The sequence below is a fragment of the Myotis davidii genome, unplaced genomic scaffold (assembly GCF_000327345.1).
Source record: "Myotis davidii unplaced genomic scaffold, ASM32734v1 scaffold120, whole genome shotgun sequence".
Classification (NCBI taxonomy): Eukaryota; Metazoa; Chordata; class Mammalia; order Chiroptera; family Vespertilionidae; genus Myotis; species Myotis davidii.
Window position 1 is genome coordinate 3707626 of NW_006294778.1, and position 11756 is coordinate 3719381.

At 50.0% G+C, this 11756-nt stretch overlaps 1 protein-coding gene across 1 annotated transcript in view; it reads right to left on the reverse strand.

Moving 5' to 3' along the window:
- The window catches only part of CHST11 (carbohydrate (chondroitin 4) sulfotransferase 11), a 234912-nt gene that overhangs the window by 111258 nt on the left and 111898 nt on the right, over positions 1 to 11756 (reverse strand). The window contains exon 2 of the mRNA XM_006769393.1: positions 6237 to 6322. Within this exon, the coding sequence (XP_006769456.1) occupies positions 6237 to 6322 (86 nt within the window). The remainder of the gene's footprint in view (positions 1 to 6236; positions 6323 to 11756) is intronic.

The window sequence follows — 11756 nt, forward strand, 5'->3', positions numbered from 1 at the left end:
TGCCTTGAGCTGCTTTTCATGTAACGGGTTATGTGAGAATCAACGATTTCTAGAAGGGGAGGGGCCCTTTCAGCCGTTCCCGTCCAGGGCTCCGGAACCCTGCTGCCCGTCAGAATCTCCTAGGGAACTTGGAGAAATACTGACATCCGGTCCTACCCCAGACCAACCAGTACAATCAGAGCCTTGGGGTGAGGCCTGGGCACTGGCATTTGCTCAGGGCTCCCTGAGTGTCCTAATGTGCAGGGGGGTTGAGAACCACGATCTAGTCCACACCCTTCATCTTATAGGTGAGGCCATGCCGGGGCCAGGGGACACGGCCTGCCTTGGAGAAGCCCCGCGGTTAACAAGAGGCTGAGTCAGAAGCAGAAGCTGGTCCGTACGTTGCACCCTATCGTCTGTGGGCTCCTCAGGGCCTCCAACCCTGACGGTGAATAAAGACTAAACCTTCCGGGACAGTGGACAAGCCCTGTCCACCTGCACCAACCTCCTTTCCTGCCTCATCTCCAACCAGCTCTCGACTCCAGCCACAAACTCCTCCCTGTCCTCTGAATGTGCCATGGGTTGTCCCCCCTGCGGTCCTTGCGCCTGCTGCTGCTTCCCTCCGTGACGCTGTTCCCTCTTCTCTGTCAGGTGAAGTCTGATGTGCTCTCAAAGGCCTGGCCCAAATGCCACCTCCTCCCTAGCGCCTCCCGTTGTGCCCTGCATCTCGGAGGGTTAACTGCTCACTCCTGATTGTCCCATAACTTTGCTAAAAGCCTCTCACCCAGCACGTATCACATCCTATACCTAAGTGCCTCTCTTCCCCATGTCTTCTTCCTCTGTTTATTCTACAAATGCCTGTAGGAGAAGCATCTTTTAGCAAGCGTTGCTGAGAAACTGCTTAGTTTGGGACGAGATGTCCCTGGCCTTTATCAACTTAACCCCTTCCCCAACAATTTTTTTGTTAAAAACGTTTCTTTTTCAGACTAATTTTTTTATTTTGGTTCTATATAGTATTTTTGATGCTGGTTATGAAAACAGTTTGTAACTCGTCTTCCTATAAACCATATTTTTTTACCATATTTTCTTAGTATACTCGTCGACGACTGAAAAAGAACATTTTGTGAAAACGAGTATACACGTTTCTGCCGGGGAAGGGGTTAAAACCTTCAACCGAATCAATGACCTCGGCTTCCAAATTTCACCAAGGTGTGCTGTCCCATAGCAGAGTTCTTGGCGGTGCGCCTGCTTAGTGTGGCTCCAGCCAGCAAAGTTGTCTCCAAATATCAGGTTCAAGAGGCAAAACATGGATTTGCAATTGTCTGTTGGACAACTGCTATGCATCCCATCCCATCCCATCCCATCTCATGAGCCCTGGCCCTGGCTTTGGGAATTCTGCAACTATCCTGGGTACATCCCAGGTCTCACCCTAGTGTGTGTGGGGGCGGGTGGGGGCGGGGGGGAAGTGCAGAAAGAGCCTCAAGGAAGCATTTTTGTCCACCCAGAAAAGATAGTGATCAGCTCTGACCTACCTACAATCCCCCCAGGTTGGATAGACCCAGCCTTACCATTTAGAAGCTGAGGGATCCTAGCAAATAACTCAGCCCTTCTGAGCCTCCGTTAACTTATCTGAAAATGGGGTTATCAGATACCTTCCTTTTAGGGTTGTTGTGAAAACGCAATGAGAGATGTGTGAAAAATGCCTAGAACAGTCACTGAGATGCATTATAGAGTCCATGAATAGTACCTTTCTCCCTCTCTTTTTTTTCATCCCTACCTTCCTTCTCTCCCTCTCTCTCCCCCTCTTTCCATCTTTCCTCCTGGGGCCTACCTTATGGAGAAGTAAATTTACTTTAACACATTGAAGAATGGACCAATAAGGGTCCGGTTTTATTATTTTGTAATAAAACACTGACGGGTCCTCAGAGACCCCTAGGAACGCCTGTTAGCCAGTGAACTTCATGCAAGCCTCCTGGCTCCGTGCTCATGAATTGCTGGTCAGCCCGGGGCTGTGCATCTATCTTCTCGAACGTGGTAATCACAGAGCGAGTATAAATGCTAAAGAAAGAACCAGGCAGGGCAGGGCAGGGCTGAACCACATGAGGGATGCTGTGAAGATTTCAGGGAGCCCGCGAGAGGCCAGGAGGTGGGCGAGGCAGAAGGACAAGCTGTCTCGCCCTCGCTGGCATTTAGGGACAATTATGCCCTATTAATGGCTGACATCGGAGCTCTGCCCTGCATCTGAGCTGAGCCAGGGCGGCCCACAGATGTGCGCGGCCCACAAATATGCACTTGGAAACTCCTGAACTTTCAGTGACTTGTCGCCAGCTGATCTGATCGGCAATTACGTTTTATTTTGGGGCCAGGGAGGCAGCAGAGAACCGGGAAAATTATAAGACATCGGAATGCAGTTTTTCTAAGAATATCAACTACAAACTTTTTTAACCGATTGTTGTTTCAATGGCTAGAGGTTTGCAAGGCACTAAAATAAGAAACCTTGGGCACTAAAATCAGATTATAGCCAATTTTCCCAAGAGAGGTTTTAAGCTTTTTTCCAACAAAAATCTGCGTGCCTTTTTTTTTGGAGGGGACAAGGGATAATTCCTGCCAAGACAAGTTTTCTGGGGACAGTGAGCACATCATAGAGATAAACAGATGTGTCGTCTGCTCTGGATTTGAATCTTGACTCTGCTTCTTACTAGCGGTGTGACCTTGGGCACGCTGTATGACCTTCTGGCTCAGTTCTCCGATGCATAAAATGAGGGTGTAATGCCTGGCCTGGGGCTTATTATAAGCACGGGATGGAATGTGCATAAGCATCTGGTCTATGGCATCAGTACACAGTAACAAGACGGTGCCTTCTTGCCGTTATGTTGGTTTCTTATCGTCTGAAATAAACGGTTCCTGTTTTCACCACCATCTGTCCAACGCAAATACCCAATCAGCATCCAAGGGGGTGTCCCCTGCCTCTGTGACACCACCAACCCAGGCTGAGCAACGCCAACAGTCTGGCTGGTAGGAAAACGTGAGAAACCAGCCACCAGGCCTGATCAGGTGCAAAGGTGCAAGTGCCTCATGGACACAAAACCTAACTCAGCGGTTCTCAACCTGTGGGTCGCGACCCCTTTGGGGGTCGAATGACCCTTTCACTGGGGTCGCCTAAGACCATAGGAAAACACATATATAATTACATATTGTTTTTGTGATTAATCACTATGCTTTAATTATGTTCAATTTGTAACAATGAAAATACATCCTGCATATCAGATATTTACATTACGATTCATAACAGTAGCAAAATGACAGTTATGAAGTAGCAACGGAAATAATTTTACGGTTGGGGGTCACCACAACACGAGGAACTGTATTTAAAGGGTCGCGGCTTTAGGAAGGTTGAGAACCACTGACCTAACTAAACTCTCCCCGTAGCGCCCCAGGGCAGCCCAAAGGAGCACCAACAGTTTCTCCAAGAAGCGCCATAGACCGACCTTGTGTGGGAGTGGAACATAATTGCAGCTTGTAAAGGAAACCAGCCTAAGAAAAAACATCCCGGGACAACATCCCGAGGAAACAGGGCCATCTTCCTGCAGGGACACTTTCCTGGTGACCAGCGACAGGGGCCAGACAGCTTGCCCTTGGCATTCTTGATGGAGGGCGGTGACTCAGCCACCTACGCCCTCTCAGATGCTCCCAGAGCTGCCTCTCCAGCCCCATCTTCCCTCCCAGGTCCGGGGCTACTGCTGCTAAATGAGCATCTCACCCACACAAGCTCCCAGCACCACCGAGTGAGAGATGGACTCTACCCAGGAGGGTTCTCTCTCCTTTGACTGGCTTACTTGCCCGTCTACTCACTCATGCCAACCCTGGGATGGAACCAGATGTGGAAGGCCAACCGCACGCACTGCTCACCCTTTTGTGCCCAGCGCCTGGCACTGAGCTGCACAGAGTGGATACGCATAATAGCAGCTGAAGGAGTGAATGGGTGAAATGAATCCGGGGATGAACAAACTCCGTAAGAGGCACCAAGGAAGGCATATCTTCTCATGTAAGCCTGCAAGGCTGGTATTTCTGTTTTTAATCTTTTATTGATTTCAGAGAGGAAGGGCTTGCCCGTCTACTCACTCATGCCAACCCTGGGATCGAACCAGATGTGGAAGGCCAACCGCACGCACTGCTCACCCTTTTGTGCCCAGCGCCTGGCACTGAGCTGCACAGAGTGGATACGCATAATAGCAGCTGAAGGAGTGAATGGGTGAAATGAATCCGGGGATGAACAAACTCCGTAAGAGGCACCGAGGAAGGCATATCTTCTCATGTAAGCCTGCAAGGCTGGTATTTTTGTTTTTAATATTTTTATTTTTTTCAGAGAGGAAGGGTGGTGGAAAGGGAGATAGAAACATCAATGATGAGAGAGATTATTGATCGGTTGCCTCCTGTACATTCCACACTGGGGATCAAGCCTGAAACCCGGGTATGTGACTGGGAATCAAACTGTGACCTCCTGGTTCATAGGTCAACGCTCAACCACTGAGCCACACCAACCAGGCAAGGTGGTATTTTGAGGACCATGTTACAAAGGCAGGAAAGTGGCCTCAGAGGGGTTAAGTGTTTTGCCCACATTCACATAGCTAATAAGAGAGAAAGCCATTCTTGGAACCTGGTCTGACTCTAAAGTTAAGACTTCTAACACCGAATCCATCCTCATGACCCTGATACTGATGAATCATATTTACACAGCCTCTGACACATCAGAGTTCTTTCACCCTCCCCACATCCCAGGGAGACGGGAAAAATGAGCCTAAAGGAGGACTCACTGTGCATCCAAGATTGCACTACCAGTTGGTGGTGAGGTAGGAACTTGAACCTGGACATTCATTTTTCAATCACAGATATTTGGGGGCACCTGCTAGAGGCCAGGCCCTGCGTTAGGGCTGGGGACACAGCAGTGAACAGCACAGACACAGCCCAGAGGGCCATCTACTTCAGACAAAGGCTCTTCCCCTGATGCCATATGTTGCCATGACATTCCTCAGGAAAGCAGCAGTGCTCTGGCAGTTTGGTTTGAAGGCGGGATGATCTGAGAACAGGATGGCAACAATAAAGAGGGAAGCGGCTTGCATCTCGGTTGCTTGTGCTGTTGTCAATGTGGCCGACCAGAAATCCTGCCCTTTGTCGAAGCCGGCTCTGCCTCTTCCTAAGGACAGAGAACGGGCCGGGAGACTTGCCTGCTATCATCGAAATATTTGGGCACCAAACAAAACCCGAATATCAAGTTCCCAGTAAAGGAAGCCCCAGTTTGCTGTGGCCTAGCCCACCGAGCCCCGAGGTGGAGGGAGGGGCTGACGGAGCAGTGCATTGACCTGGGTAGGCCACCTGTGATGAGCAACCTCCGGAGCCCACTGTTCCAGGAGGAAGTGGAGGTGAGCGACAGGAAGAGATGTGGAATGTGAACATCCGCAGGCTCGTCCCTTTGCAAAACTTCTGAAAGTCCAGTACCTTCGAGGACCAAGCAGTGTTGCCCTCCACCAAGCAACTTGGTCCACAGACACACCAAATTAAGAATTTGATATAAAATAAAGCTCAGAGACTATGGCCAAACCAGTAATTTTTTTTCCCTTTCTTAACAGCGATCGAAGGTCAGCGGACGGGCCACTAATTGCTCACTCACCACTTCTCAGCGTCAAGTGCCAACGTTCCCACAAAAGGACCAGCCTCGGAGCCCCCTCATCAAGACCCACACACATCATGGCGACCGGGACTCCTCCCTCTGCTCCCAGATCTCCACGGAGAACACTTTTCCGCGGTTGGAGCGTATTTTTGCTCAGAGGAACTCTTTTCACAATCAAGTCCAATTTATACCGTGACAGTCACTTAGCAAAAATCCCACGCACACAGGGCGTCCTGCCAAAATGGCGCAGTGAGGTGGGACTCTTGGGGCGTTCCTGGGCTTTCATAATCACGTTCACCCCCATGTGCACCTTCTTTGGGGTGCCAAAGGGGAGACCGCACAGCCCACCAGCTCTGCCATTGGAGTCCCACTGCTGGCACCGTGTGGATCTCGGGGGCTCACTCCAGCACGACCCCATGGAAGTACCTAATTCTAACCATTGTACAGAAAGCAACCACTGAAGGTAACAGGCCAGGCAGTGCAAGGAGTTTCAAATCCCCAAAGCATAGCATTTCGGAGTTTTTCATCGCCCGCCCCTACCCGCCCCCCAAATCGATGCACGGAGACAACAGGAAGCTCCCGGGCTTACCTGGGTCGGGTTGTAGAGCTCCTGCAGGGGGCTTCGAGACCCCTTCCGGCAGCAGATGTCCACGCCGAAGGGGTTCCTCCGCATGACTGAGGAGAGAAAGCGAAGGCTCATCAGCAATGAGCAACAAACGTGTGTTGTCTGACAAAGGAAAAGGCACAGGGCGGGAAGAAGAAACAGGTGGGAAGGAAGACAGATAAGCAGCTTCTAGTGCAGCTGGACCTTTAACGGCACCGGGCCACCCTGCCTTCCCAACATCCAGGCATCGCCACGCCCGGCAGGGCAGCGATAATGCTAAAAGTTCTTCCCAGCAAATATTAAGGCAACCACACAGGCCTCTAAAACTCGGAAATGAAGCTACTTACAAAAGACAGTGTAAAAGCTGTTCTAAGACAGTGAGTTGTGCCAGCACCAGCCTTGGTGACCTTCCTAAGAGTCCACCCTCTTGCCCACAGCGTCCTCCCTCAACAGTCAGTCAGAACCTCTTGCTCCTGGTCCCCAAGGCATCCGGTCCCCAGAACAGTACCGTGCCCCCCACTCCCCGAGCCCCCAGGGGGGCTCTTCCACGGAATGAGTCCGGGGCCTGGCCTCCCAAAGCCTCTGGTAAATGAGGTTCTTTGTCATGAAAATATCGGCTGGAGGCAGAAAGGAAGAGCCTGCGTGGTTCCGACAGACAGAGGTGGCGCGTACAATGAACAAAAGAGGGGAATTAAGCGAACATCTCAAAAGCCCAACGTCGAGGACTACTTTTAAATGGAAAAGATTCTCTCTGATCTCATTCTTCTTGTTCCCAAACACCCTCCCTCTGTGCAGCCCCTCCTCGTTAGCCGTCTGATAACCATTTGTTGAAGGGAGGGAGGGGAATGAATGAATGGACCAGTGCCTTCTTCTCATACAGGAGGCGATTTTCTTGTGCACAGACATGCTGGGGGCATGATGGGAACGAGCAAACGGGTCCTCTCATGGCCTAAACATTCCACCCCTACAGAGCGGCAGCAGGACATTCTCTGCAGCAGGCAGCCGGGGTTTGGATCCTGGCTCTACCACTCACGAGCTGTGTGACCTTAGGCAAGGTGCCTGGCCTTTCTGTGCTTCTGTTTCTTTGTCTGTCAAACGGGAATGAGAAAAGTGAGCCCAGAAAAGTCGGCACGGGTGCTACCCGTCACTACCAAAACCAATAAGCCGAGGCAAGGGTTGTATCTTTATGGGGGGCGGAGGGCTTTATTCAGGCAGCTGGCAATCCGAGAGGGTGGCGGGTTACATACCCTAAAAGACCGTCTTACATCTCATCTCCAGCCGACACTTTTTTATAAAGAGAAGAAAAATGTAGGGGAAGGGTTTGGAATTCAGGGGAAAAGGTTAATCAGATAAGAGCTACAGTCGGTGCTTTTCCGAGCACCCCTTCATCATCAGCTGACCGGTGACTCTCTGCATCCTGAGCACAATGGCTTGGACACTGTCTTGGTGGCTGCAGTCTTCCTGAGGCACAAAGGTCGAATCCCTTGCGGTCTCCTCGAGTCAGGCCAGGCCCAGCCAGACATTCCAGTCCCGGGAACAATAGCTTTCTACGGGCACCAGTTCCCAAGCTTCTTAACTGCATAACTAAAGCGAACCATTTTTAACCGCTTGAGTTCCCCATCAAACGCACGTGGCTCCCTGGGTTGGCTGTGAGGATTAAATGAGTTACTACTATATGCAGAATGCTTCAACTGGGTGGCGGCAAAAAAAAAAAAAAGTGTGTGTTAGAAATTTCTGAAGCTACTGGAGATCATCAACTAGATTGGCACATAATATATGACAAAAATCACTCCCCCTGTCCTTGGGAGGGGACGCGGGAACTTCTCCATTCTTGAGCCGTCGGGTGAGCTGATGAGAAGTTACCAGACCTCAGGTCGGGCTCCGGATTCTCTGCCAGGAAAGCCACGCAGACCAACCTGCGGTCCAAAAGGTGAGGGAAGCCATCGCCAGTTGCCGATCACTTCTGGAAGGTCTCCGGGTGAACCCACTCCTCATGCACCTCTCCTTGGACTTGTCACTTTGAGCCGCATGAACACCCCGAGGGTAAGTCCTCAACTCCCGGGACACTCCAAGCTGCCTTTTCTCTCTCCTCTCTCCCCTCCGACAGCCAGGCCAGCAAACTTTCTCTACGAAGGGCCAGACGCTGTTTTGGCTTTGTGCCATACGGTCTCTGTCGTCACTTCTCCACTCGGCCACACAGACCACGCAGAAATGAATGGGCGCAGCTGTGCGCCGCACATCGATGGACGCTGAAATCTGAATTCCACCTCATTTTCACATGTCAGGAAATAGGATTTTTCTTTTGTTTTTAACCACTTCACAAACATAAATGATGGGCCAGATGTGGCCCCCAGGCTGCAGTTTGCTGGCCCCTGCCCTAGAGAACGGCCCCAAGTATTCTTGGGGTCAGCAGTGTGATCCCCAGCGCACCGCCGCGGCCTACAGCCCTCTCTGGGCAGGAGGCGATCTGCGCGCAACTGTCCGCACATAAAAGCCATTAGAATTTGATTAGGCTGATGGGGAAACACTGCTCCTTTGTTCCCCCACGGTTGCCTCCAGAAGAGGGGAGAAAAAAATCCATGTTGTGTTTTTCTTTAATTTACTACTTCATTTTTCATTTCCACCCAAAACGAGGTAAACTGTTAAATGCACGCAAGTTGCCCTTGGTGCACAATGACATAGCAACACTTCGGAGGAGAAAAAAAACAGCCATAAAGCTTGTAAAATTATGCCCACGCCATGCAAGATTAAACTCTCCCCATGGCGGCAGACCGGCTGGCCGAGACCTGTGGCTGCGGGACCGCCACGGAGAGAACCCCAGCGTGCAATCCATTAAAAGTCAGCTTTTATGGGGGGCAGTATTATTTAATTGGTTTATTTTTCTAATACAAGGCCTTTAAAATACTTTGACCGTGTGGGGCCTGCAGCACGGGTTCTTTCCCGAGGCCGCCTGCCCTCGGCGGCTCCTGCAGCCCTGCCCGGACTTCACCGGGCGCCGTGTGAAGCAGTTTTGGCACCCCAGGCCACAGAAGCCAAAGGGGCCCTGTGTGCTTTTTATGGGAATGATCACAATCCCACCATTTATGGGGCGCTCACTGTGTGCCAGGCACTTGGTGAAGCGTGACCCTTCACACAGTGAAGGAAGTACCTGCCTTTTACAGATCACCTCCTAAACTTCAGGAGCCTGACCAAGATCAAGGCCACATGGGTGGAAAGTTGCCAAGCTGAGACTCAAACCTGACGACTGGACTCTTCCTATCCAATGACAGGACCTACTGCAGGCCTGGGAGACAGAAGAAGGGCTGCCAATCACGCACTTCAATGTGAGTCCATCGACCCTGTGTGTCTCAGGGGAAAAAGGCATCAGAGGAGGCTGAGCCACCAAGACACACAGACGGTGGCATTTACCAGTCAGAGAGCGTTCAGGGCACAGCAAGAAGTCACACATTTAATCGGCACAACAGCCCTATGGGGTGGGTACCACGAATGTCCCCACTTCACAGATGGGAATACTGAGCCTCGATCTCAAGACCTGTAAGAGGGGAAGACAGGATTCTAGCACAGGCAGCCTATGCTCTCAGGGGCCAGGCAGGACCAATGTCAAGTGCCCAATCCACCACGTCTCAATCGTTTCTTCCTGGCCCAAGACCTGGTTGGCTGGCCACTTCTAGGACAGGTGATTTAAAATGTAATCCAGTGTTATAGGGTTCATCAAAATGAAGCGAGATGATGGCCAAACTATTAGCTAACAGTTACTGCACTCACTCACTTATCCTTCGACTAATTCTTATCAAGTACCTACTATGTGCCAGGCACTAGGTATGGGGGGGGATACTGATCCTCCCCATCTTATTCATGCTGTTTCTCTGGTGCTTGGCACACAGTGGGTACTCAAAGAAGTTTACGAATGATCTAGGAATTAAGGCTTCCTTTACGCACAGCGGACAGCTCGTTTCCTGCTATCTATGGAGGAAATTTCCAGTAGCATCAGGATGCTGTTACTTTTTCCCCTTTGAAAATGAAAAGTTTGATGATCAAGAGCCCTAAGAAAGGAATCCCTGAGGATGTTTAATGCTGGCCTCCCACTGTCCACCCACCACCACGCGTTCTATTTAGCAGCCACACTTATTTTCTCCTTTCCAAACTCGACTCAATGAAATTCAAGACCGTTTTTGGAAGAATCTAATTAGCTCCATTTACAGTATGATTTCTTGGAACCGGGGACAGTTGTGTGTATTCCAAACACATAAATGAAGCTAAAATTAAAACGAAGCCCCTCGTGTTTGTTTCACTATGGTGACGAGCACTGTTGGTTTTAAGGGGACGCTTCACTCCCAGTGAGCTGAGAGCCCGTGACAGAAAGCCCGCTGGAGACAAGGGAGTGGGGCCCACTCATTCTCGGGGCGGCTCCCCATGCCCCTGCCCGTGCTGCTGGGGCAGAAGGGAGCAGTGGCGGCACCACTCATTCAGGTCTACAGACACAAAATGGAAACGCTGTGGTTCTCTGGGTGGGAACCTGCCGTTGATGCATTTCATAAAACCAATTCTGAGGCCTGGAACTCAGGTCTTATAAAACACAGCAATCGCTAATCATCATCATCATGAGAAATACACATGGAGAATTTACCATGTGCCTGAGATGCCTGACACAATGCTAATTAAGCCTTTTTTTTTTTCACACTGCTTCATTAGATTCTCATACAAATCCTGTTAGAAATAATGAATAATAACATCCTTTATCCCCACCTTATTTATCCACATATATATTTTTAAAATATTTTTATTGATTTCAGAGAGGAAGGGAGAGGAGAGAGATAGAAACATCAATGATGAGAGAGAATCATCAAGAGAGGTTAAGTTGCCCCAAATGACAGCCAGCAAATGGCAGAGAAAGAAGCAAATTCAAACCTAGGCCTATCTGTTTCTCAAATCAGTGATTCTTTTTTAAAAATATGTTTTTATTGATTTCAGCGAGGAAGGGAGAGGGAGAGAGAGAGAAACATCAATGATGAGAGAGAATCATTGATCGGCTACCTCCTGCATGCCTCACCCTAGGGTTTGAGCCCACAACCCGGGCATGTGTCCTGACCTGGAATCGTATCGTGACCTCCTGGTTTACGGGTCAACCACTGAGTCATACCGACCAGGCTATATATGCTTAATTAAGCCTCCGAGTGTATGGTAATTTGTTATGCTGCATAGAAACTAAGTAATAGTGCCCTCTACAGATGATGCTTAAAGTTTACCATCTAGTAAAGAAAAAATATTTAAAGAGAGAGGAAAGAGGGCAAGAGAGAAATATCAATTTGCGAGAGAAACACTAACTGGTTGCCTCCTGTACGCAACCCGACCAGGGATCAAACCTGCAACCTTGGGTATGTGCCCTGCCTGGGATCGAACCAGCAACCTTCCCATGCATGGGATGATGCTCAATGAACTGAGCCACACCAGCCAGGGTTATTTATATTTTTGGTGCTTCATTTTTTATTTCCCCTTTGCCCCCCC